Source organism: Pseudopipra pipra, chromosome 27 (assembly GCF_036250125.1).
Source record: "Pseudopipra pipra isolate bDixPip1 chromosome 27, bDixPip1.hap1, whole genome shotgun sequence".
In the NCBI taxonomy this organism is placed as follows: Eukaryota; Metazoa; Chordata; class Aves; order Passeriformes; family Pipridae; genus Pseudopipra; species Pseudopipra pipra.
The window spans coordinates 352,618-378,569 of record NC_087575.1 but is presented as its reverse complement, the minus strand read 5'-3'; the positions used below and the strand labels follow the sequence as shown (position 1 = coordinate 378,569).

Here is a 25,952-nt window from a genome sequence, read left to right as displayed (position 1 = left end):
TGTGCAAGGGACTAGGCAGTGCCGCAGCGAGGAATCTCAAATGGGGGAGTCAGACCCAAAAAAACAAGGCCTTGGGTTTGATATAGTGAATAAAGAAGGTGGTTTGCTCCCGGCAGCCTGCGGCAAGGCATCGGTAGCACCCGCTGCCATCGGGGTTTGTGGGGTGTCCCGGTCTATGATCCCCTTGGAACGATGCTCGCAGGGGACGGGACATGTGGCACATGCAACACGTCCATCCAGCTGCTCCAGACCCCGCTTTTTGGCACAAACCCACCGCGGTTGCCCGCAGTTTCCCCCGCCCCCCCCCTCCCCCCCGCGCCCGGAGGAGCTCAGTGCCCGCACCGGGCTGGGAAAAGCTGCGATTCCTGTCGAGCCAGTGGGGAAAGCCCCGGCGCAGGGATGCGGGGACTTCGCCTGTGGTTTCCGTGGGCGGGAGCGGCTCCGGCAAACAGGCGACTGAGTCAGCGGGCGGAGGGGCGGCCGCGATGCCGCCCCAGCAGAGTCAGCGGGCGGAGGGGCGGCCGCGATGCCGCCCCAGCATGTCTGGGTGCACGGCTGCTTCCCGGAGCCCTGGCACAGCTCTGCCGCTGCCGCGTGAAGGGGAACCCCCAGAGCCCTGAAATGGTGCCAGGGCCAAGCCATGCCATCCACAGCCGGAGGTTAGAGCAAACCCAAAGCAAGGCCCGGTGCTCCTGGGGACTGTGTGTGTCCCCTCAAGTGTTCAACCTGGGGGTGAACAGGTCCCCCTGAACCCCCATCAGCACCGACCACTGCTCCCCAGGGTGGGAGTGCCGTGAACCCCCCATCCCACCGGCACAAAGATGCTGAATTTGAGCGGTGCATGAACCCGTCCCCGGCACAAGGATAGAAGAGGGCCAATATCCAGATTTATCATCACCGACCGCCTCTCCACCCCGTGCAAACAGAGCAGCCCCCAACGGGTGCCCCTCGGCAGGTTTGGGGGTGAGTTGTGTCCTGCAGGGCTCAGCCCAGCTGGGATGGGGGAAGGTGGTGCTTGGTTTGGGAGCTGGATGGGCTCCCGGGCCCTCCCGGGCCGGAGGCAGCAGCGGCGCAGTTAATCCCGGCCCTCGCAGCGCTGCGCCAGCTACAGCACATTCTGTCCCTGCCAGCGCCGGGTCGACCACGAGTTTCGCGTGTCACCCTCCCCGCGGCACGGCCACCACTGATCCCCCGCCACTGACCCCCTGCCAGGGGACAACAGCCTCAGGTGATAGGGCCGAGCATCCTCTGGGTACAAGGAGGGGTGGGGGGAAGGAGTAGCCCCCCAACACGATGCAGAAAGGGCTACAGGGCCATGAGCTGCAGCCAGGGGGTCCCAGCATCTTCTAGATCCAGCACCCTTCAGAGCTGTGAGCTGCCATTTCTGGAGGGTCCCAGCACCCTGCAGGGCTGTTGAACTGCAGCGGGGAGGGGTCCCAGCACTCTGCAGAGCCGTGGAGCTTGCAATATGAGGGAAGTATCAACACCCCTGTGGCCAGAGCAAAGGGGTCCCACATTTTTGGGACTGAAGGGTAAAAAAGAAAAGAGAGTAGCAGAGTGGGGGGTGGGGGTGGGTTTCTGTGCCCCTCGCAAGGAGCAGATTCTGCTGGGTGGTCTGGGCAGCATTTTCCAGCACACGGGGCCAAGAACTATAAATAATCCCGGCACTAGTTGCATCACGCGCCTCCTGCCTGGGATCGGGTCTCTGTGCTGAGCCGGCACCACTGCACATGGCACGGGGCCATCCCGGCTCAGTAGACCCCCAGGGAGCTCCGTGTGCCCCAACCTCCCTGTGCCAATAAACCAGAGAACAGCCCAGGCTGTTCAATCAAGACTTTGGAGCTGGGGAAGATAAACAACAGAAGGTTGGAGAGAGCACCGGCAGCACTGCCAGTGGTTGGGAAAGCACTGCCTGGGGCAGGTCTGCACCGTGCCCCTGCTCCAAGTGTCCAGACAAGGTATTTTTAGCCCCTCCTTGGATTCAGGAGTGCAGCCCTTTCCTGGCAGGAGCTCCAGCCTGGCCTTGTTGCGCTGCTGCCCGACTGTACAAGAAAAACCTGGAGGCATCTACAAGAATCCCTGCTGGAAAGATCTCTCCCACTCGCCGACACTGGGCTCCCCGGCTCGGCACGGCCTGTCCCAGTCACCGTGTGACATGGTTTCCCAGAAAGAAGCAGTGGGATAGACAGGGTGCTGGGCACTCGCCTCCCCCTCCAGCCCTGGGAATAAGCATCCCCTTGTGCAGCCGGGGCAGATGATCCGGGTCTGACCAGCAGCCCCCGGCCATCTCTGCTGCACAGCACAGAACAGCTCCCTTGTGCCATGCTGGGATCAGCCTGGTCACAGGGCTTGCTTTGGAGGCATCTTTACCCAGGGGGTGCAGTGCTGTGCTTCGTGTTCCCTTTGATGTCACCAAAAAGCCCCAGAGAGGCCATGCAGCACCGTGTGGCAGTAGCAGATCCAGGCATGATCTCCCCAGAGGAGGATGCAAACAAATTCCCTGAAAGGCCAGTTAATCCTCCTCCAGGGAAAATTACTCGGAGCACCAGGGATGTCAAATAAAAAGCAGATTTGAATAAAAGTTGCAGGAGCACCAGGTTCTCGCAGGCAAACACAGGGACAAGTTCTGTCCCATGACCTAGGGTAGGAGCATGTGCTCGGGTGCAGCTGCGGCACTGAGCAGCTCAGCAAACATAAATATAAATAAAGGGGGGGTGAAAAAAAAATCACATTCCAATGGCAGTATTTAAAAGCAGCACAGCCTGTGGAAGACAACTAAAGCCCTGACTCAAGCCTTTCCTTGCACACACCAAGAGTTGCTGTGCTCAGCAGAGATGTGGAGCACAGAAACGCTGTTAAAAACCAAATCCCAGCCGGAGGAAGCAGGTGAAGGAGCCTCCCTGCTCTTCCCACACAGCAGCAGTTCCCAGCCAGCACAGCATGGGGCTGATCCCAACCCTCCTTGGGCCCAGCTGAGCCAAAGCAGGAGTGTCCCAGCTCCCAGCTGGACCTACTGGCTCCCTGCCAGGCTCAGGATGGAGGAAAGGGTGTCTATCCTCCCAAGAGCCTGGACACAAACAGGAAGCAAGTGTGGAAAAATGCAACAGGTTTGCTCACTGCCCTGCATCCCAGGTAATGGGAAAAGAGCCAAACCTGCACAGCTACGGAGGAGCCAGAGGCACAAGGGACCAATCCTGATGGGAAGCAGTGACCCAGTTAACCCCAGCACACAGTGGGACAGGGCAGAGGGTGGAGCTGAATGCCAATGGGGTAACAAAGCGAGGGCAGGGAGAACTCCCACATCCCAACAGCCACATGGCTCCGGACAACGGGAAGCAGGAAGAGAAACAGAAAACTATCCAGGCAATACTTCAGGAATTTATTTCAGACAAAAATTCCCCACAAAAAAAGTCATACAAAATGAGTAGAGACAAGAGTGGTCATTACAAAAGTGTTCACAGATAGAAAAGACTCATCTGAGCAACCCCAGCGAGCAGAGGTAGCCCCGGCGCAGAGCCCAAGGCACGCTGGCTTTGGATGTGCATGGCCAAGGATTGTCTCAGTGAGGGAATGTAAAGGTCCTCGGCCCCCAAACTCTGCTCAGGTCACCCTGGGGTCAGCCCCTGCCACACACACACACTCATTGCTGCAACATCCAGCTCACCAGTTCTACAGCAGTTCCCAACCCAGTGAGCACAGGTTGCTGCTGTGTCCTCATCCCACCAGGGCCACCGACCCCTCTACGGGCACAGGCTCAAGCCCATTCTGAGCAGGACTCCTGGCTCTGAAAGATTCATTCGAACTCCATATCTCCCATCAGCATCTGCGGCTGCCACCAGCCTTGGATTATGCTTTTTTCTCTTTTCCTAGGCCACCAGCCACAGCTCCAAGCCCCCATGGTGGTACCACAGTTTGGGGACTGGTTTTTCAGCCACATCACGGAGGAGGCACCAGCACAGTGCACAGGTTTGGTGCTGACACACAGGAACCAGCCTTCCTGTTCTTGGTAAATGGCACCAAAATGCTGCCATGGATCATAAATTCATCCCCCAAGTCCTCGTAACAGCCCTTGGAAGCCTTTACATTTCAGGTGAGTAGCTCAAAACCATTCCCCCCACAGGTACCCACAGGCTTGTGGCAAGCATTATCAGCAGCAGCCAAAGCCTCTGCTTCATCTAGCCAGAAAAAGGCCTTTCGCTTCCTCAGGGACCTACAGGCAAAGGGCTCCACCCGCATCACCCCGGGGCTCAACCCTGAGCAACATCAAGACATCCTCCATAATCCTGAGAAATGCCTCCAAGTTCCTGCTTTCCACACAGGAGCTGCCGGAGCTCAGCACTGCAAGCAAGGGGAGAGCAATCCTGGCTTATGCCAGGTGTTCCCTGTTCTAACCCCAAAATCCTGGGGCAGTTATTAAACCCTCCACATTCTGCCCAGTCACACACAGAGCCACTCCACAATGCCAGGTCCCTTGTGTTCTCCCCCCACACCCGAGGCCACGGCACCGCACTGGGTGTGGGTCTGTGGGACAGTCACGACAGGAGCAGCCAAGGGTGGTGAGCAGAGCCAGAGTCTTGGCACTACAAAGCTCTGGTTTCACAGACACCACATCCCCATTTCCAGCCTGAAGTGCTGTGAGGGTGTGCAAGCTCCCATCCCAAGGGATCACCACACTGTCAGCAGCGTCCGACGCACTTCTCTCAGCAGGTCATGCAGCGTGGACGGATGCTGTCTGACGGGGGGTTGGGATCAACCTGCAAAGCCAAGTGTGGAGTCAAAAAACCTCAGCAATGGGCATTTCCCCAGCCACCCTCAGAAGTCTCCCAGCCCAGGGGGATGTGCTACCTCTGAATACAGAGGAGGAGGTCGGAAGCGGAATTCCTGGATGTAGGCGAAGAAGGGACCTTCCAGGATGTCACCAAGCTCACTGCGGCATGGTGGGGCCAGGCTCTGCTCGGCCTCAGGGCTGGACACGACTGCTGAGTACTCAGGGGGAGCTGAAGAGAAAGGAGAACCATCAGGGAATAGGAAACACTCTCCATTAATGGGAGATATACAGGTAAAGAGCTCCAAAACCACTCTTACCCAAACCCTCCCAGTTCCCTGGCAAAGGAACCCAAGAGATTCAGCATAACAACCAAAAAATTAAGTTAAAAAGAAAAAGCAAATGCTGGACCAGTTGAAAACGTTGTCTGACCCTTGCTGTCCTGACAAGGGGGTTTATTCAGGGGAGAAGGAGATGCTCACCCTCCGGCTGCTCCAGGATGGTGTTCAGCCAGTCCAGGTTGACACTGTACTGGCTGCTGACACTGGATGTGCGGCTCCCGAACGGATGCAGCGGGATGGTCCCAATGACAAGCGGCAGTTCAAGGAGCAACTTGGATGTCCCAGGAATATCCACACAAACCTGCAGAGACAGGAAGCAGCAGGGAAGCTTAGCTGTGGTGTTTTCCCAGTCTGGAGGGGCGGGTACCTCCCCAGAGCAGGAGGGAGTTCTTGCAGCCACCTGCAGAGCTCCTCATGAGGTTCCTCACCTTCAGGGAATATTCCACCTGAAGGATGCGGCACTGGAGGATGGAAGGCCCCACAGGCGGGATCTTGAGGGCCCGCCCGTGCCACACTTCCCGCTTCCCTGCTGGAATGGAATCCCCAGTGATGCTGGTCACCACTGACCTCTTCTGCTTCTTGGTGCCCCGAGCGATGAAGGTCTGGGTCTGGATTATGGCTGCCTTGGGCACCACGGCCCGGCTTGTGCAGTTGTCGATCTCAGCAAAGATAGGGATGACCTCACCTGCCAAAACAGACACACAACATGTTGGTGGAAGGGAGACAGAACCCAGTCCTGCTTCAAGGAATTCCTGCACAGGATCATCGAGGGTTGGCCATGCTACCCAGCACTGCAGACACATGGATTAATCCGGGAGCATCCCAAGGAGGCTGCCCACATCAGGTCCATGCACTAAAGCTCTGACTGATTTCGTGCCAGAAGAACCCAGCTCACAGGGATCCCAAATCCCCTCCCCTGGGGTCTATTCCAGGGCCCCTTGAGGTTCAAGGGCACCAGCCCCTCATCTCACCTGGGGTGTAGCCTTTTCGGTCAATCTTGGCAGTCACAGACACCTGGCCACGATTGCAGTACCAGGCACGAGCAAGTTTCTCCTTAGCACCTGCCTGGGGAGCCTGAAGAAGGGGAAATATTTAAGCAATTTAGTAAGTAAGGATGAAACTCAAAGCAATCACCTCGCTGGCACCAAGAACCTGCTGGGAAAGCATCAGCAACTTCTCAGGCATCTGATGCAAGATGCTGTCGCAACGCGTTAAAGTTTCCAAAAACAAAGCGGCACAGCTGACCTCTGCCCAGCCTAGGTAATGCTGGAGGGCGTAAGTTACAGGGGGGTAAATATTCCCTCTGGAAATCAGGCCTAGGCAGACATGGGCTTCCGAGGTAAGTTTTGGATGGCAGGGTGGAGCAGGGGGAACTCACCAGCAGCGCAGGTGTGTTGATGTCGATGGGTTCAATCACAGTAAACTCCCTCTTTGCTTTCTTCACTGTGGCCCAGGGTCTGTGCAGCTTGGCTTTCACCCAGTAGCGCACACTGCCATGCTTCCCCTCAAAGGAGGTGACCAGGGTCCTGTGGGTGAGCAACCAGCACTTTCCGAATGGTTCTACTCAAAGAACCTCCTTTTCAAGATGCCTTGTCACCCCAAAAAAAGCCAACTTACTCGGGGAGCTGGAAGGTGAAGGGGAACTCATGCCTTCCTGCCTGCAGGACAGTGGATTCACCATTGTCTGTGGGTAAAACAGATTTAAGAGGATTAAGCTCCTTCCTGCACAACTCCTTCCCTGGGTGAACTGGCAGCACAGATGGGCAGCACCCAGCAAAGGAGCAGCACAAGGGCAGAGCAGTATCTCTGCCAGGGTTAAACTGCAGCAGCTGTGACACAAGAGTTGGGCACTGTCTGCTTTCCACGTGTCTCCACACGCACGACCCAGGGGCACCTCCCTGGAGGGCCGGGCAGCTTCCCCAGGTGGGCTCTACTCCAGAGATGCCCAGCCAAGACTCCAGGAGGGAGAGTCATCGGCCAATCCCCCAGTGCCCCTCAAGGGTTTGCACCCCAGGATTGGAGGGGACCTCTGGGGATTACCTAGTCCGACACCCCACTCAAAACAAGCTCCTGAACCTTCATGAGAGTTTTCTAATGCTGCTTCCCTGCCAGGAAGAGCTCACAGAAAAGGGGGAGTCTTGGGGGAGGGGGGGCAGTCCCTAATCGGGGTGCCCTGCACAACAGCATGGTCCAGCTGTGCACCCCAGAGTGCACTCCGAATTTGAGGTGTCTGCAGAGACCTACACACCCAGTTCCCAGAGCACCCAGATCCTAAGGCACCCCGTGCACCCCGAATTTAGCCGTTTGGGGTGCCAGGCACCCAGATTTCAGCTGGTCGGAGTGCCAGGCACCCAGATTTCTGTAGTTTTGGAGTGTCAGGCACCCAGCAGCTGGGCCATCCCTGGCACCCAGATCTCTGCAGTTTGGGGGTGTCAGGCACCCAAATTTCAGCCGGCTGGGGTGTCTGGAGCACCCAACACCAGGGGTGCCCCAGGCTGCCCCACGTCCCCACTGTTTCAGCCCCTGGGGTCTTTGGTGCCCCCACGCCCCCGCTGTGGCCGGCGACCAGGGAGTCCGGGTGCCGTCCCCGGGGAAGGGGGTGCCGTACCTGGGGGTGCCAGCAGCGTGTCGCGGTGGCTCAGAAACTCCACCTGGTCGCTGTAGCTCTGCGTGTAGGCGGTGCTGGAGCCGGCGCTGCGGGACTCGGTCCAGTGAACGCGGGCAGCGCCCATCGCCCGCAGCCTCAGGGCGCCGAGCCGGGCGGCCGCCGCCAATTCCAGCACCACGCGGCCCGACACCGCCTGCCCGGGGCTGAAGGCGGCTGGGCCGTCCCGCTCCGCGCCCTCCAGCACGATGGAGAAGCGTTTGAGGCGATCGAAAATCATGGCGAAGCGAGCGCGACTCAGCTGAGCCCAAAACCGGCGCGATGCAGCTCAACCCAGCCCGGCGCAGCTGAGCCCGGCTTTAAGCGCCCGGCGCGGCCGGGGGCGGCCCCGGCGGGGAGGGACGGGCTGGGCCGGGACGGGCCGGCCCTGCCGGGCCCTGCAAAACAAGGCAGGGAGCATGTGCGGACCGGCCTCCCCCCCCGACCCGGGCGGGGCGGGGGCTCCGGGATGGGGGTTCAGTTTTGGGGTCCGTGTTCAGTCCCAGCGGGGCTCCCCACGCCCTCGCAGTACCGCACCGAGTCATCCCCACGGGGGGGCTGCTCCGCGGAAATGTGTCCGGGAGCAGAGGCATAGTCACGGGGCTGAGCACTGCCAGTGGGTGACCCCTGGGTGCTGCCATGTTGCTTAGTACCCCCTAAAACTCCCTGCAGCTCTTAAACTTGACCCCCAGGCCCCTCTCTAGCTTCCATCTTTGCCCCTCAAACTCCAGCCTTGTGCCCCAAACTCCCCCTTCAACTCCATCCTTGCCCCCCAAAATCCCCTTCCATCTCCTATCCTTGACCCTCAAAATCCCAGTTCCCATCCTTGCCCCTCAAGCTCCCCCTCCAGCTCCTATCCTTGCGCCCCAAATTCTCCATCCTTACCGCCCAAACTCCCCATCCTTGCCCCTCAAACTACCCCTCCAGCTCCCATTCTGACATTCCATCCCATCTTCATCCAGAATCCCCATTCCTAGGGTCACAGCCAGGGGCTGTGCCAGGGGGGGATTCCTCACTTGAAGCAGCAGCTCCTCTCATTTCAGTGGCCCCAGGCGAGAGCCGAGGGCCACTCTGCACACCAACCCACATCCCTCCTTTCCCAAGAGCCATTCCCAGGGCTCAGAACAGGCTACAACTGGATCTGGGCTCCTTGCAGAGCACGGCTGGGCCAGCTGGCGATGCAGTGATGTCTGGGACATCACTTCACTTAGTTCTAAGAAATCAAGAACTGGCCTGGGTTCAGCTTGTGCAAGGACAGGGTGAGCAATCCACCTCCCTGCGCTCGTTAACCAGGCGAGTGCCGGTTTTCCACCAGCTCCTGCTGGGATTGGGGTGGTGCTGCTCCAAAACCCAGCGACAAATCCCACCTACATGGGCAGGAACAGCACAGGGACTTGCTCTGTTGGCAGCATTTGCGGTTGCCAGTGCTTAGCTGGGGTGAAAGCTTGGAACTGGTGATTCTCAGGGTGCATATCAGCATTATCAGCGCCCTGAGATGTTGTAAAAGGAAGGAGAAAGGAGTCTGTGCCTCCCAAAAGGGTTAATGCAGCTATAGAAACTTCCACTTTAATGATGATTGTCATGTTTGCAGAGCACCAGAGCTCTGTACCTCGGGCATGGGTAGGGGATAAGACAAAACAGGCCTTCAAAATGTTACTCAGCATTTGGCCGCTGAAGTTTTGGAGATTTTTGATTTGCCCCCAGCCATGCCAGGCAGGACCTGCTGTGCTCAATTAGGTTGCTCTCAGCCACTAAAACTGAAGCCTGGCACAGCTTTAGCTGCCTCCAAAGCCTAGCTGGAATTGTCTGTCTCCCTCCCCAGGGGAAGGGGACCATGGTTTGTTTTATGTGCACGATCATTTGCTGCCACAAACAAACATGAATCATAGCAAACTCCCTAAAGGGTGAGGGAAAGGAGGAGAGAAAGGAGGAAGGAAGGCATGTTGCAGCACGAGTTAACCGGTGACACTTGGTGTCACTGGCCCTGGGAAGGAGCCTGGTGTCCCTGGGGGGGGGGGGGGGAGCTCTTGAGAGGGACTGGAGCCTTGCCGGGCCCCTTTCCTTCCTTGGCATCCTCCTCCCCCTCTCGCCTGCTGGCACACACCCCTCGGCCCGTGACTCAGCCTCGCCCACGGGATGTGAATCCCTGCAAACCTCCCTCCCATGTCAGTCGCATGCGATGCCCAGGCTGCCCCTCGCTGCCTCCACGTGGGATGGCCGGCCCCTCTCTGACCTCTCTGGGACCCCCGCGCCAGGAGAGGGTCTATTCTCTCTCCTGGCATGTCCAGGTGCAGGGACTGTGGGACCGCGAACGCTCCTGGGTGCCCAAACCTAAGGAAAACCCAGGTCTGGCTGGGTACAGGGACGATCTCCAGCTCTTCAGCCCCATCTAGAGTCTGGACAGGCTGCAGCTGGTCCGAGCAGGAGCTGACACCCTGCCCGGCTCAGAGGGGGCTTCTCCTTCCCAGACCCACTGCTGGGACCTGGTGACTTTTCCCCACTGACACCAGAGCCACATGAGGGGCCCTGAAAACCAGAGAGAAGGGAACGCAGGAGGTAAACAGGCAAGTCAGCAGCTCTACCCTGACCCAATATGGGGATGAGATGGGACAACAGAGAGCCTTGCACAAGCTCACACTCCTAGCTTGAGGAATACACTCTGTCCCTGCCAGATATGGGAGTGTTGCATATGGATGAGGATCGAGGGCCCGCAGTGCAACAAGAGCCCTGATGCCATAACTCTCCTAGATGTCTCCATGAAAATAAAACGTCTTCTGGGTGTTTGTCCCTCTCCAGGGCAGGCACTATACCTTTGGGAAGTGCTGTGGGATCCTTGGACAAGAAAGATCACTGCACACAATCATTTATGTTTCCTTGGGTGCCTTCACATTCTTGTGCTTCCTTCACCCATTAACCCCTGTGTTTTCCTCCCTTCCTGCTCCCTATCTCAGATGATTACACAATACACATTTAAAGGCCCTGCCTGCACATCCTCCTTGCTCCCTTTTTCTTGTCTCTCAGCACAGCACCCCGGTGCCAGTGCTCACCACCCTGCCAGGAAACTGCAGATAAACTCAGCTGAGGGGAGAGCGGGAGGGAGGGCTCTTATCTGTGCCTGGCTCCCCTCCTCTGCAGTGCCTTGTTACCATGACAAAACCTGCATTTTTTAACCACCACTCAGACACAGTTGATCTCATCTCATCCAGAAGCACAGTCTGGATCAGCACATCAGAAGGGAGCAGTCACAGGGACTGTCGGATGATGACATGTTTCTCGCCAGCTGACACCAGGAAGGCCGTCACACTGCTGTTGGGGACAGAGCAGGACCCAGCAGAATCTGAAGGAAGCAGTTTTGGCCGCAGGACAGCCCTTCTCTGCAGCCTATAGCCTTTGCTCCCTTAAAACTGCTCCAGTGATCACATGCCCTTGTCCCTCTCACAAAGCACAAAAGGAATCTGTGTATGGACAGAGACAATAAAATCCCATCCCCTAAGTCCTGGTGGGGCTCTTTGCCCCCAGGTAGCCCAGCTCAACACTCCCTGGGCAATAGGTGAAGGCCAGGAACCGTCAGCTCTGAGCTATGGGTGGGCGTTCAGGGTGCTGGCAAGGCAGAGCAACTCCAGCAATTCCTGCAGCCCTTGGCCAATGCCCTTCTCCAGAGGGCTCCAGGGGCTCCTATCATACACAATCCCAGCAGCAGAGTCCAAACATGCTCACAACACCTTGTGACTTCCCTACAGGCATTCACTGCTAGTGGGGAATAAAACTCACTCTGCCACCTCACAGCTAAGGGGACACTGACCAAGCACTGCACGGACAAGTGCTCAGGGCCTTTGCTGTTGGAGCCCAGGGCAAGGGCTTCTCCCAGGGCCTTAACTGTAATCAGGATCCTTTGCAGAGTTGCAGCTGCCAAGGGCCATCCTTAGTCAGAGCACAGAAAAGCTGCTGCCAAAAGGCACAAACTCCAGAGCAATGCAGGTGTTTGGAGCAGATGGCAGGGCACAGTCACTCAGACATAAAGCATATGACCCCCCAGTGCAGTCCAGAGACAAGATCATCTCCAGGAAGGCAGCTCACATCTTCTTTCCATCCCTCCAGTTTATTCCTGCAACTTCTGTATTTGCCAGATTGGGCCTGGCACCACTCTCTGGGTTGCATTTGACCACTGATACAATTAAATGCCCTCAGCATAAGTCCTACAGCCAGGGCCAGGCAACTGGGTCACAGGCAACAAGGCCATCAGAAGGCATGTCATTGGAGGAAGGATAAAAGGCACGCATGTTCCTAAGAAAAGCCAGAGTTAATGAGCAGATAGACATCTGAGATGTCCCCTATCCCTTGGCTCTGGATCATTTCATCCCAACCACACAAAGAATTCAAGTGGCTTGTCCTCCTGCAGTTGATCCAAGCAATGTGCCATCTGGGCACTCAGTCCCAGCACAGGGGAAGCGAAAACAAACACCAACTGAGCTACTAAGTGCTCTTTCCACACTTGTGAACAGATCCTTGTGTTTGCACTTCCCTGTGCAAACAGAGCAAAAGCCACAAATCCTTCGAGCTGAGTTTATACCAGCAGCCTCCCAGAAACCAGCAGCAGGGAAACCCTCGGCCAAGGTGCAAAGACGGGTGTCCAAGAGGCACAAACAACGCTGTGTGGTCTGGCAACACACATCGGGGAAGCGGCTCACCCAGAGCAGACATCGCAGCCCCAAGGGGGTCCCAACATGCTCTCCCTGGTGCAGAGCCCCACCCCGTGCCCCAACCTTACCAGGGATGAGCTGGCAGTGGCGGCTCAGGAAGGTCTGGTAGGCTGAGTAGTCCCTGTAGACAACGTTGAGCCCGATGCTGCAGCTCTCGAGCCAGTGCACGGTGGCACTGCCGTGGGCGCTCACCTCCAGCGCCTGCACCCGCAGCGCTCCCCGCAGCTCCAGCTGCACCCACCCGTGCAGCAGCTCCCCGCTCCCATGGGCTGGGCCGTCCTCCAGCTTCACCACCAAGCTCTGCACGCGCCCTGGGAGCTGCATCGCTGCGGGCCCCACTCTCCTGGCAGCTCCGGGAGGCTGGAGCCTTCCAGGGAAAGGAGGACGAACAAAGGGCTACATCAAAATCCCCTGATTAATCCTAAATGGCCCCACCCTGCAGGCCTTCCCGGGGGGTTCGACTGAGCCCCTGTTTTGCAACGATGTTTTAGGGTTGACCTCATGTGCGTGGGGCTGGTGCCGGGGCCACGGGGCTGAGGGACGTGTTTTTAAAGGGATCGAGGAATAACGTGACTTCAGCCTTATCTCTGAGTCACAGGCGCTGCCGACGTGACACCGGGACGTGCCAGTGGCTCCGTCGGCGGCAGGGAGGGGTGTCACACACCATCAGCCCTCCTGGGAGATTTCATACGGGTGGGCAATCAGAGAAAGCCTGTTTGGCCTTCCCAAGGCACTGCTGGAAATGGTGGGAGAAGAGTTTAGAAAGCAAAGACCCTCACCCCAAAAAGCCAGTTTTACTTTCCATGTCTGAAGTTGGATCAAAATCCACATGAAAAAGTGAATAACCACAGTTAGTTCCAGCAACAGCTCTCCCAGCTGGTGCCACCAAGGGGTGATTCTAGCATTTATCCCCAGGGAACTGTGGCTATTCCTGCAGCAGCACAGGTGGCAATGGCACCTCAGAGTCACATCAAAGTAATGGGGCAGAGCTGTAGCAGATGCAAGTTCCTGTTACTCCACCAAATGGTGCACCTGAGGTGTTTGAATCCAGGTGTTTACAGGGACTGAGGAGAGGTGCTCGTATGCATTTGCAAGACGTGTGGAGCAAAGATTCCATTCCCCCATTCCCGAGGAGTCAGATCCCCAGAGGAAAGCACAGTGGAGCAAAGACTGTCCCATTCCTGAGAGACAAAGAGTCAAATGCCCAGAGGAAAGCACAAGGGCACTGCTCACACACAGACTGCAGCGGCTGGGAACGAAGCCCAAAGGCTTCAGGGCTGGCTCACGGGGAATCAAACCCATCTGAGAAGAGCTTGTGAAGTGCCAAAGCAGCAGCTGGCCCTGCTCACTCAGCCCCCCCAAGGGCTGACCAGCCCCCACTGACCCCTCTGGAACACACCTAGACCACAAGCACAGTTAGTGCAAGCTCAGCAGTCGGGAAACCCACGTGAGTGACCAACTCAACAAAAACACCCAGCTCACCTCTAGGAAAACAGCCCACACTCATCACAAGCTGAGCAGAGTTGCCCAGCTGCCCTACTGTCCACTGACCTTTGGTTCCAGGCCTTGACACCAAAATCTAAACAGATTCCAGCCCCCACACAGCCCTGACAGTGCTTCTCACTCTGTTTCTGGTCTCTTGCCCTGCCTCTGTGCTTCCCCCAGCCCACCTGCTTCCTCCTGCCCCTGTGCCTGCCCAGAGGTCTCCTGCAATCCAGAGGGATGTGTCACCCACTGGGTCCTGCAATCCAGAGAGATGTGTCACCCATGGCTTTGGGCTAATCTCCCAGTGTTTATTCTTGCTGTCACAACACCTCCTTGTGTCCTCATTCAATCTGAGAAATAGATGTTCCCTGTGACAACACACAGAGGGGGGTAAGAGCAGAGCACAAGGAAGGCTTGGAGATCCCATGCCCGTGTGGGCAGCTCACAGGGCCTGGTTGATGGAGGAGGGAGAATGTCACCTTCCCCTGGGGACAGGGCCTTTCCAGGGTCACCATGGGGACACACAGCTCACTTGGTAGTCTGCCTTTTGGATTTCAGCTGGGCCTCTAGACTTGGGTGTGAAGTCACCCCTCTGCTCAGTCCTGCAGACGTCCTGTGCCATCCTGGGCAGACCCACATGGGAGCTTTTCATCTAAAAAGAGAAAACATCTCTCAGCACATTGGGATGGGGCTGAGAAAGGGGCAGGTGGCCCCACAGAACCTGGCAGCCCCAGTATCTGAGCCCGGTGGTGCTACATGAAGGGTCACCTCACCTGGGCAGCTGCAACACCCTCTGTCTCTGGCAGATGCTCAGTGGTGCAGAGATGTTTGCCATGGACGGACACCTCCAGGCAGGCCAATTTTCCTCCTCTGACCCTCTGTGGGAGACCAGAATCACCTACTTCCCTCCAACATTCCTTGGCTTAAGGATTTGGTTGCCTGTCCTTCCTGTCCTTTCAAGATATTCCTTATCTACAACTCTGCCTCCACAGAACATTCACCCGAGGCTGGAGCAGACAGGATTTGCTGCACACTGTCCCATCCCCAAACTGATGATGTCAAGGGGAGGCTGCAGCTTTGCTGGGTATAAACCCACTTCTCCAAGCCACCCCGTGGTTAATCCAAGCCTATTAAGGCTGGACCCGCTGGGGAGTCGCTGTTTCTGCTGCATGTGTGGGACCAGCATGGCTTGCATGGTTGTGACAGAACTTTCATCTGCTGACAGATGGAATTGAAATAAAAATTAAATTCAAGGCAGTAAAAAAGGGAGGCAGTACCAGAGAAGCTTTGCAGGCACAGATCCACGTGTGAGGAGAGGAAAAGGCCAGCTCTGCCGTCAGCAGTTTGCTCAAAACCTTCACCCAGACAGAAAACAACTCCCAGGGTGAGGAGGCAAATGAAGAAACTCACATGGCAGTTATGGGAATATCACTCCATATGGCAGTTATGGAGCTGCTCCAGAAGTCTGGGGCCAAGGAAAAGATCAATTCAACTGTGATCTGTTCCACATTTTGTAAATCAAATGGCTTTAAAGATCCATGGCATGAAGGGGCCTCTCTCTTACTGGCCATGAGAAATAGGAGGCAAGGTCAGAGGAGGATTTTCTTAATGCCTTCCATGGCCATCTCTAACCACATCCCTTCCTGAGGTTGCATAACTGCAGCTTTGATCAAAATCCTCTCCTTCCTCCCAAAAATAAACACAAACCAACTTCTAAAAACAAACATGGCAAGGCAGAAAGATCAAGCCACTGGTTCGTGTCCCAGAAATCACTTACATCACCTGAACATGCCAAGTGTTGCTGCAAAGAAGTGGCTGTTGAGATGTCATTTGTGGGGGTGGAAGTGCCAGTCTGTACCTGTGGCCTCTGTGCCACAGCCTTACCCTTCCTAACTGTGCAGTGGGAAGAACTCTTGATTTTGAGGTGGATAATCTGGTGCAGCCATTCCCTGCCTAAAGCTGTTCATGTGATGGATCTGGGAGGCAGCACATTCCTTGTCATAAACTCTCCAAGATATCAAATATGAGCTTTGTTTGATAAATCACATTGCTCATCAGAAAGGGCAGTTCCTGGGATCAGGTTCTCCTGCTGATACCAGTGTGTCCTCTCATCCAGGGCACTGTTTCTGCTTCTGATCTCCCTAAATTTAACACAGGACAAGCTGGAGGGAGCCAACAAAGCTACAGAACAGCCACTTAAAGCATAATCACTTTATTTCCCCTCTGTTTTTCCACCTTCTTAGTTTTCACTTGCACAGATCCCACGCCTTTCAGGACAGAATTCCACATGGGAACACACTGCCCTTTAACTGTGTCCTGGTCCTCCCTAAAATCATGTTACCTGTTCTCTTGGCTTTGCAGGTGGAGTCCATCTGCCCTCAGCCTGTGCTCGGCGAGGAGTGTGGGAACAAGACTGTCCATCCCTTTAACAGTGAGAACGTACCCTGCCAAACAGCCAGGCGGGGGGAGGAAAGGGGTTATTCCTAAAAATGCTCTATGTGATTCTTAGATCCAGACACACAGAGGCAGCGAGTGCTGTGAGTCCACGGAGAAGTGTATGGGTACCAGTGATGTTCTCTTTAGTGTGTCTTGTGAGTTACTGAAATACCTAAATACTGCTCTAAGGAAACGACAGAATCACAGAATGGAAGGGACCACAGTGCTTTACCTAGTCCCACCTCCCTGCTCAGGCAGGGCCATTCCAGAGCACTGGATGTGTCCAGAGGGTTCTGGAACATCTCGAGTAAGGGAGATTCTACACACTACTTGGGCAACCTGGAACACCACAGAACAAGGGAACTGGGGGTCAGCAAAGGGCTGACGGGGGGTTCGCGGACCAGACTGAGGAAGGAGACGCTGTGAAAGGGGGGAGGCCCTGAGGGGGGAGGCCCTGGGGGGGAGGGGGACTCGGGCAGACCAGGCCGGGCCGGGCCGGGCTGGGCCGCGTTGCCATGGCGACGGCTGCACCGCCTCCTTCCCGACGTGCCCGGGCGCGCCCGTGACGTCTAACCCGGAAGCGTTGCCATGGCGGCGGCTGCGCTCCGCGGCCTGGTGGCCGCGCTGGAAACGCACCGGGGACGGGACCGGGCCGTGAGTGAGGGATGGGGGGGTCTGACCCACCGGGACCGGGCCGTCAGTGAGGGATGGGGGGGTCTGACCCGCCGGGAGTGACGGATGGGGGGTCTGACCCGCCGGGACCGGGTTGGGACTGACGGGCCCGACCCTGCGGTGACCCGCTCTTTAGGGAAAGAGAAGCACTTAAAGTGCGTTTAAAAGCTCGATGGTGGAAAGGAATGATAAAAATCCGGAGGGTCCGCAGTCAGAGAGGTTACTTGGCGTGAGAATTGGTGTTTTGGTGCCTGAGCCCAGGGTGAGGGGGTTTGGGGAAAGAGGTGGAGGGAAAGGGATGGGAGAAATTCAGGAGGGAGAGGGGAATTAAGGAAAGAGAGGGAGAAAGGAAAAGAAAGAGGAAAAGAGAGAGAAATTTCAAAAGGAGAGAATTAAAGAAAGGAGAAAAGAGAGAATTTAAAAAGAAAAGAAGAGAAAAAGAGAGAATTTAAAAAGAAAAGAAGAGAAAAAGAGAGAATTAAAGAGAAAAGAGAGAGAGAATTAAAAAGGAGAAAAGAGAGAAAAAGAATTAAAGAGAGGAGAAAAGAGAAACAAAATTAAAGAGAGAGGAAAGAGAATTAAAGGAAGAAAGAGAGAAAGAAAGATAAATAGAGAAAATGAGAGACTTAGAGGAGAAAAGAGAGAAAAGGAGAGAATTAAAGAAAGGATAAAAGAGAGGAAAAGGTAGAATTAAAGAGAGAAAACAGAAGTCCTGGTTCCAGCATTAGCTTCTCTGGACCCCACACCCCCCAGTCCCACCGCTGACCGGGCCGTGCCCCACAGGTCCGTGCCCTGTCCTACAGCCTCCAGCTGGTGGGGGGAGCCCTGCCTGGGCCCGGGGGGCTGCCAGGGGGGCTCCTGGCTGCCTCTGCCCAGCTCAGCTCCTGCCGCACCGTCCTGCGCCTCTTCGATGACCTGGCCATGCTCCGGCACAGCTGCGGCTACGGGCTGGGCCCCGAGGTGAGAGCGGGGAGGGGGGTCCCCCACAGCCCCCCTGGCCACCCCATGCGTGTTCTGGCCTGTCCCCTTTTCCCCCCTCCCGCAGGACGAGGATGTGCTGGTGCGGGGGCTCAGCGTGCTCTGCAACGTGGCCAACCAGCTCTACTACCCCTGTGAGCACCTGGCCTGGGCGGCTGATGTCGGAATTGTCCGTGCCGCTTCCCAGAGGTGGTGGACCCTGAGCACGGCGCTGTGGGGCTCTGCCCTGCTCTTGGGAATCCTGCGGTAAGGCCCGGTGGTGATCCATCGGGATAAAACAAAGGGCCCTCTGGCTGCTGGAGGTGCTCTTGCTCATGGAAGAGAAAAAAAACCCTCCTGTTTGGTGCTATAGGAGAAATAACTCTGCTGTTTTCAGGTCCCTGAAGGTCTTGTGCCAGTTGAGAAGAAAACTGAGGCAGCACAAGTGGTATGATTTCCTTCCTTGGCTGTACAGCTAATCATGGAATCCCAGAATGGGACTGGGAGGTTGGGAAGGACCTTAAAGCCCATCCAGTTCCACCCCCTGCCATGGGCAGGGACGCCTTCCACGAGCCCAGGTTGCTCCAAGCCCTGTCCAACCTGGCCTTGGACACTTCCAGGGATGGGGCAGCCACAGCTTCTCTGGGCAACCCGTGCCAGGGCCTCCCCACCCTCACAGGGAACAATTTCTTCCCAATATCCCATCTAACCCTGCCCTCTGGAAGTGGGAAGCCATTCGCCCTTGTCCTGTCCCTCCAGGCCCTTGTCCAAAGTCTCTCTCCAGGTCTCTTTAGCACCATTTTAACCAGTTTTCATTATAATTTAACCCCATACACCAGTTCTCATTTGTATCCATCACAGTAATTAGGATATTCTGGACTATCACTGATATTCCCTTTGCTTCCAGCAGCACATCCTCACCTCAGAGCCAGAAGTTGAGAGCCCAGGTGAAGGCAGAGGTTCTGAGCATCCTCATGGACGCAGCAGATCTTTCCAATGCCATCCATTGGCTGCCTCCAGGATTCCTCTGGGCTGGAAGGTTCCCCCCGTGGTTAGTAGGGCTCCTGGGGACCATCTCCTCCCTGATTGGAATCTACCAGGCATCCAGAGGAGGAAATTCTGAAGCTGTTTAAATAACTGAGCTTCAGGAGCCAAATTCCCATGTGGTAAAAGTGCCTTTAGTGAGGCAGGGTGTATTTTAACTTTCCTGCGTGTTGCTGATTGTAATCCCGTACATCCTTTGTGTGGATTGCAATTGGGACTGGAATCAAGGTGTCTGTTGCAGAGAGGATTGTTTGCAGTTGATAATTTTTGTCTCTCTCCATCAGAGAAATCTTTCAGGTGAATCCTCTGAAAATCAATCTGCGGTTGGTAAAATTGAAGGGGGGAAAAGTGCCTTCCATCCTTCCTTCCTCTGTCCCAAAAGATAAATGCAACCTTCCAGTGTTTTCTGGAAGAAAAGAGCACAAAGTCGGTGTCAGGTGGAAAAACTGTCGTGGTTCTGTCACACAAAACTCCTAAGGGACAAATCCTGCAAGTTCATCCTCCAGGACAGGGGCACAATCCATATCCTGGAAGTTTCTCTGTCAGATATTTTGGGGTTTGAGCCCAGAGCAAAAAGAGGAGTGAAAAGTGAAAAGTTTTGTTTGTGACAGAGGCAAGAGGGGAAGGAAATAGCTTCCTTCTAGTCTGCCTTGCTCATTCAAGGAAAAATTGAGGAAGTTGAGACTTCCAGGAGCTCTGAGGCTCTAGCTGTGCCTTCGTGGAATGCCACCGGGTGGAGCTCTTCCACCTTAAAAAAAAAAAAAAAAAAAAAAGGCAGGAAATTTATGAATCACCTTTCAAAGGAGCAATCAAACGGATGCCGAGATGGGCTTTGCAGTTACAGTTCTGGGCGTTCCCAATAATAAACGACACGAATCAAAGGTGGCCTTGAGTGATCGTTCCCTCTGAGAGCAGGGAAAAGTTCTTTAGCTGGTTCTGGAAAGCTCCAGGCAGTTCCCAGGGGTCAGAAAACATGAGTGCTCTGTGACCTGCAGTTCCCCATGTGTTAACAGCCTTCCTCCCACCGAAATAAATCCAAGCCCCTGACTGGCTGCCATGGAAATGCACCCTTTGAAAACAGTTCTGTGGTGTCCCTGCACCATTCCAGGGGCTTCCACCTTGTTTTTGTTGTTGCTTTTGGCATGGACAGGGGGAGCTGTGTCCTGCCTGTGTTCAAAGAGCAGAGGAGGTCTGGATGCTCTTTGTCCTTTGCCCTGTCCTTGCTGTTTACCTGGACCTTCACCCTGCAGAGTGTCCCTGAGGATACCTTTCCTGGCTGTGCTGGGAATTTGGTGCCAGATTTACAGGTTTTGGTACAATTCTGAGCGTAGGCAGAGCTTACCTGGAGGAGACTCTTGGTTTTTTTCTCTACTTTTCTGAGTCCTGTGCCTGAACAGGGAGAGGAAGCAGATCCTTCAGCTTAGGGACAGCTGTGGCTCTTGCCTGGTCCTCTCACCCACCGTGGTGACTCCTGTTGCAGTTTAATTTTAATAATAAATTAGATTATTTTTGTATTCTTAACCCTATTAAATCACTCCTTCAGGACTTGCTCTCCTGCTCAGCACAGGATGAGGCGTAGCTCTAACTCTTCAGTAAAAAGACCCTAAAACCCCCACCTAACCTCTGATGCCAAATTTTTAAAGCTCTAAACCTTGCTTTAATTTTAACATACAGAAAAGGCACTGTAAACTACTCTAAGTGCATTTGCTTCATCCAATTCCTCATGAAATGATTTTAAGTTACAGCTGGTGGAGCTGAAACGTGCAGAGATAAAGCAATGTTGGGTGATTCAGAATTTCTGGAATTTGTATTTTTTCCTTAGGGTGGCTTTGATCCCTGATTAAGCACCTGTGGTGGCTGCTGCTACCTGCCCAGAGCAGCACTTGCTCATTTTTAGCAGAAGACCTTGTGTGGGCAGACTTGATATTCCCAGAATTTTTTTGTTTGTTTGTTTGTTTGTTTGTTTGTTTTGTTTTGTTTTTGTTTTTTTCTCTTTTCTGCTGCGGCCATCAGCCCAACTCGGCTCCTGCTCCTGAGAGAGGGTGACAGTACCCTTCCTTGGCAAAGAAAGGTGATGGTGGTGCAGGTGATGGGCTGCCCCGGGGGAGGTAAAGACGAGCAGCACCTTCTGTGCGGGAGCAACCGCTGGATGTTTTCAAGCTCCAAATTTCAAAGGTGGGCTCCGTGCAGGAAAACTTGCTGAGCAGGGCTGGTTTGTCTGGCCGCAACCTGCCTTTGTCAGCAGGGCGGGATCCAAAGGCCGCGGGCGCGCGCTGCTGATCCCAGCCCGGCTGCCCAGTTTATGGCCCTTAATGGTGGGGTGGCTCCGTCCGCACAGCTCCGCCGGGTTCAGGAGCCTCAGATCCGGCGGCCCGAGCCCTCGGCCGCTGCCTCAGCCGCGCTGCGGTGCTGGGGCGCGGGGGACGATGCTCGGAGCGGGGGGACACGGACACGTGCGGAGAGTGAATGGGAGTGGTCAATGGGGGGACACGGACAAGTGCGGGGGATGAATGGGGAGTAATCAATGGGGGGCATCAATGGGCGGGGGGGGGCTAACGGGCTGCACATGCGCGCGCCCGGCCCCGCCTTCCATTCACAAGAGCGAGCGCAGGGCGCCGCGGACGCTGATTGGCTACTGCGCGGGCGGGGGCGGGGCCGGCACGGGGCGGCCACGCGGCGGCGGCAGAACGGGCGGGGAGGGGGGGCCGGGACCGGGACCTCTGAGCCAGGTACGAGGCCGGGACCGGGACCTCTGAGCAGAGCGAGGGACCCCTGAGCCAGGTGCGGGACCTCAGAGCCAGGTGCGGGCCCTCTGAACGAGGTGCGGAACTGCGGGTGCGCGACCGGGGGGCCTGGTGCGGGACCTCTGAGCCAGGTGCGGAGCCGGGGCGGGCCCGCGGGGCGGGCTGGGCGCGGCAGCCCCGGGAGCGCACATCGCCCTCTCCCCGTACTACGCGGGGCCCGGCGGAGTCCTGAACTGCCCTGGCGTTTGGTCCGGGGGCGTCCGGTGCCCCGTTTCGGTTAGCGCTGGGCGAGACCCGCAGCTGCGGGACGGTCCCTCCGAGCTCCCCGTTCCGGGCGGTACCGCACTCCCGCCGCCGGCTCCTCTCGGGCGCTGCTCCCCCGCCAGTGCCGGGCGCCCCGTGCTGACTCGCCGCTTTTCCCTTTGCAGAGCGGTCTCAGCACTATGTCCGTTAGCAGCCACGAGAACCGGAAATCCCGCTCGAGCTCCGGCTCCATGAACATCCACCTCTTCCACAAACCGGGCCACGCCGACAGCCTCCTCACCCAGCTCAACCTGCTCCGCCAGCAGAACCTCTTCACCGACGTGGTGCTGCGGGCGGGGAACCGCAGCTTTCCCTGCCACCGTGCCGTCCTGGCTGCCTGCAGCCGCTACTTCAACGCCATGTTCAGCGGGGGCCTCAAGGAGAGCAGAGATGCCGAGGTGAACTTTCACGACTCCCTGCACCCCGAGGTGCTGGAGCTGCTGCTGGACTATGCCTACTCAGCCCGGGTACTGATCAACGAGGAGAACGCCGAGTCCCTGCTGGAGGCTGGGGACATGCTGCAGTTCCAGGATATTCGGGATGCCTCGGCCGACTTCCTGGAGAAGAACCTCTACCCTGGGAACTGCCTGAACATGCTGCTGCTGTCTGACGCCCACTGCTGCGAGCGGCTGCTGGAGCTGTCCTGGAGGATGGCGCTGGCCAACTTCACCTCACTCTGCAAGACCGAGGATTTCCTGAGGCTGCCCAAGGACAAGCTGCTGGAGCTGGTGGAGAGCGAGGAGCTGGAAGTGGAGGATGAGACGCTGGTCTACGAGGCTGTCATGGGCTGGATCCGGTACGATCTGCCTCGGCGCCACGAGGTTCTGCCGGAACTGCTGCGCTCTGTCCGCCTGGCCCTGCTCCCTGAGTCCTACCTGTGCAAACAGGTGGCCTGTGAGAAGCTGGTGACCAGCCACAAGCTGGGGGAGGAGATCGTGGCTGACGCTGTGCGATGCAAGATGAAGATCCTGCAGAATGACGGGCTGGTGACGGGGTGCTGCGCCCGGCCTCGCAAGGTCAGCCAGGCCCTGCTGCTGCTTGGGGGCCAGACGTTCATGTGCGACAAGATTTACATGCTGGACCATAAAACCAGCGAGATCATCCCCCGTGCCGACATCCCCAGCCCCCGTAAGGAGTGCAGTGCCTGTGCCATCGGCTGCAAGGTTTACATCACTGGGGGCAAAGGCTCCGAGAACGGCGCTTCCAGGGACGTCTGGGTCTACGACACTCTTCATGATGAGTGGGCAAAAGCTGCTCCCATGCTGGTGGCGCGGTTTGGCCACGGTTCCGCTGAGCTAGACCACTGCCTGTATGTGGTGGGGGGTCACACAGCCATGAGCGGGGCCTTCCCAGCCTCTCCCTCCGTCTCCCTCAAGCAGGTGGAGCACTATGACCCTCAGCTGGACAAGTGGTCCCTGGTGGCCCCTCTCCGGGAAGGCGTCAGCAACGCTGCTGTGGTGGGGGCCAAGATGAAGCTGTTTGTTTTTGGGGGCACCAGCGCCAACCAGAACAAGCTACCCAAGGTGCAGTGCTTCGACCCCTGCCAGAATCGCTGGACGGTGCCCACCAGCTGCCCCCAGCCCTGGCGCTACACGGCGGCTGCCGTGGTGGGCAGCCACATCATGGTCATCGGCGGGGACACGGAGTTCTCGGCCAGCTCCGCCTACCGCTTCCACAGTGACACCTACCAGTGGTCCAAGTTTGGGGATGTCACTGCCAAGCGCATCAGCTGCCGCGCTGTCACCTCGGGGAACAGGCTGTACGTGGTGGGGGGCTACTGCGGGGCCCAGCGCTGCAAGACCCTGGACTGCTACGACCCCTCGTCCGACACCTGGAGCAGCGTCACCACAGTGCCATATTCCCTCATCCCCACTGCCTTTGTCAGCACCTGGAAGTACCTGTCTGCCTGAGAGTGGCAAAGACTGGGAAGTAAATAGTTGTGGATCAACCTAGAGCTCCTATGTATAACTTTGTGCTGCACAAAGGTTAAACCTTGAGTGGCAGATGCACGTGGATCTGGACTGCAGTTGTCCTCTTGCGAGCATCAGCTCCAGAAAACATGTTTTCAGGCTGGCAGTTTGGGATCTAAAACCCTGCAGGAGAGAGAAAGTCTCTTTAAGGTGCCAAAATGCTGCAGGGAGAAGATTGGTATAAATAACAGGACTCTTAACCTGGCATCTTAGCCCTGCCACCGAGTCTTGGCCTATGCAAAGATTTTGGGGAATGCTCTGTGTGAGGATTGGGTGTCATCCCTAGGTCAGAAGGCTGCTGGAGTGGATGTTTTCCCAGACTCGGTGTCTGCAGGAGCTGGGACAGACCGTGTGGTTCCACGGGGCTGCTTTTAGCACAGCCTCCTCCTCCTGGTGCCACAGTTAATCTGCCAGTGGCACCCAAATGTCTTGTGGGACGCCAGGGCTGGGAGCTGGTGCCAGAACAAGATTATAACTGGGATTTAGTCCCAGAGTGGCGGGTAATTGCGTTTATAAGACAAACCCTGTCTATGTATAAATACAGGGTTTCTCTGCTTCTAATTATTCCCTGGTGTCCCTTTCATGCCATTGCTTCCCTGCTACAGAGAGATTGACTTTCAAACATTTGCAACTGGAATTAAACCTTTCTAAAAGGCTCTTTGGCAGAAATGATGCCAATGAATCACAGATCCTGCAGGGTTTTTATTTTCTCCTTGCGAGAGTTGTACTAGTCAAATGAACTTATTAATGCAATAAAATATCCTGTGATACCTGTAGAAGATTCCTGGACCTTGAGGGAAATCAGCAGCCATTCATTGCTGAGCTCTCTGTGGGATCCAAGGCCTGAGGGGTGTTGGGTTTGCTGTGCACTGGTGTCACAACACTCTGCTTCAGGCTTCACACCTTATTATCCCAGTGTCTCACTTGACTGAGGATCCAGATGGATCCAGATGGAAAACACCTCCTCCTATCCAGCAAGTCCGTGAGCTGGGTGCCAGTGTGGGTCCCACCAGCACCTGCAGGGCTCAAGGCAATACAGCTCTGGCTTTGAAGTGCTCCTGCAAATCCATCTCCTTGGTCAGCCTAGGGAGGGGACAAGCATAGAGGGACCTCCTTGGGCTGGAAGCTTGTGCTGTCCCTGGAGACAGCAAAAGGTGTCCAGGTTTTCCACTAACTTGTGTGATCTCAGAGCAGGAACCAGTGGGATATTTTGGGGTTTTAGTGGTATTTACTAGAAAGGACAAAGGACGCTCCTGACTGGCCACAGGCTCTGGACTGTGCTGCTGGGACTCTCAGCACAGGCAGCACTAGAGGCTGGAATGTCTGAACATGTGACAGTACTTTGCCCATGGGCTGGTTCTTTACATTTATTTTTTTTTATACAGCAGTTGTGTGTTTATTACTCAGCCTGGAGCTACTTAAATAAATTTGAATAAAATCCATTGTGTTCATTGCCTGCTCTGTACGATTAAGCTGCAGGTTTTCCCAGCCCTTGCTATATAGTAAGGAGTATTCCCTGCTTGAGTCCAAATCGAGGGCTCAGATCTTCCTGTATCTTTGTAACATGGGACTGAGGGAAGCTCAGCTCTCACACTGCCTTCAAGCTTTGAGGAACACACAAATCTGTTTAAAACTCCAAAGGTTAAGCTATTCTCTGTCCTTACCTGGTCATCCTCCATGGGTCTGGGTTTCCTCACTGTCCAAAGAAATGGGGGAAAGTGTTGCCCCTTCTGTCCCCAAGGGCTGTGCACTCCAGGCCCTGCTCCAAGGGAGGGGGGACAGTGGCTGGGAAGGAAAAGCTCTGTTAGAGGGGTAGGAGTCAGGAATCAGCACAGTCAGAGGAAACAGGACCAAAGGTACAACCAACTGTCTCACCATGGAAGCAGAGTCT

The 25,952-nt window shown here is 56.0% G+C and overlaps 3 protein-coding genes and 1 long non-coding RNA gene across 11 annotated transcripts; 2 read left to right on the top strand and 2 right to left on the bottom strand.

Annotated features, from left to right (window-relative positions):
* Positions 1 to 3,358: 3,358 nt before the first annotated feature.
* On the bottom strand, positions 3,359 to 12,988 carry ARRDC2 (arrestin domain containing 2). 2 transcript variants are annotated; one of them, XM_064637288.1, is made up of 8 exons: positions 12,519 to 12,988; positions 6,724 to 6,790; positions 6,485 to 6,632; positions 6,078 to 6,180; positions 5,535 to 5,791; positions 5,248 to 5,407; positions 4,846 to 4,997; positions 3,359 to 4,754 (listed from the first exon to the last, which is right to left on the bottom strand). In XM_064637288.1, the coding sequence occupies exons 1-8, from the start codon at positions 12,772 to 12,774 to the stop codon at positions 4,701 to 4,703; spliced, it is 1,197 nt and encodes a 398-aa protein (XP_064493358.1). In that variant the 5' UTR covers positions 12,775 to 12,988; the 3' UTR covers positions 3,359 to 4,700. The 2 variants fall into 2 exon arrangements, with proteins under 2 accessions (XP_064493358.1, XP_064493357.1); XM_064637287.1 differs by lacking the exon at positions 12,519 to 12,988 and adding an exon at positions 7,715 to 8,421.
* Positions 12,989 to 14,222: 1,234 nt separating this feature from the next.
* On the bottom strand, positions 14,223 to 16,915 carry LOC135403343 (uncharacterized). The gene is made up of 2 exons (XR_010425366.1): positions 16,277 to 16,915; positions 14,223 to 14,587 (listed from the first exon to the last, which is right to left on the bottom strand). It is a non-coding gene; the product is annotated as an uncharacterized LOC135403343 (long non-coding RNA).
* On the top strand, positions 16,902 to 20,839 carry PEX11G (peroxisomal biogenesis factor 11 gamma). 3 transcript variants are annotated; one of them, XM_064637289.1, is made up of 6 exons: positions 16,902 to 17,025; positions 17,827 to 18,003; positions 18,089 to 18,267; positions 18,398 to 18,448; positions 18,908 to 19,051; positions 19,819 to 20,839. In XM_064637289.1, exons 1-6 carry the CDS (start codon positions 16,960 to 16,962, stop codon positions 19,934 to 19,936), a joined length of 735 nt encoding a protein of 244 aa, XP_064493359.1. In that variant the 5' UTR covers positions 16,902 to 16,959; the 3' UTR covers positions 19,937 to 20,839. The 3 variants fall into 3 exon arrangements, with proteins under 3 accessions (XP_064493359.1, XP_064493361.1, XP_064493360.1); XM_064637291.1 differs by lacking the exon at positions 19,819 to 20,839 and having other exon boundaries at positions 16,904 to 17,025; positions 18,911 to 19,289; XM_064637290.1 differs by lacking the exon at positions 19,819 to 20,839 and having other exon boundaries at positions 16,904 to 17,025; positions 18,908 to 19,289.
* A 244-nt stretch (positions 20,840 to 21,083) lies between these two features.
* Positions 21,084 to 25,503, top strand: LOC135403340 (ectoderm-neural cortex protein 1-like). Of its 5 annotated transcripts, none has more exons than XM_064637281.1 (2): positions 21,084 to 21,219; positions 22,217 to 25,503. In XM_064637281.1, exon 2 carries the CDS (start codon positions 22,232 to 22,234, stop codon positions 23,999 to 24,001), a length of 1,770 nt encoding a protein of 589 aa, XP_064493351.1. In that variant the 5' UTR covers positions 21,084 to 21,219; positions 22,217 to 22,231; the 3' UTR covers positions 24,002 to 25,503. The 5 variants fall into 5 exon arrangements, with proteins under 5 accessions (XP_064493351.1, XP_064493353.1, XP_064493354.1 ...); XM_064637283.1 differs by lacking the exon at positions 21,084 to 21,219 and adding an exon at positions 21,749 to 21,825; XM_064637284.1 differs by lacking the exon at positions 21,084 to 21,219 and adding an exon at positions 21,765 to 21,845.
* Positions 25,504 to 25,952: the final 449 nt, after the last annotated feature.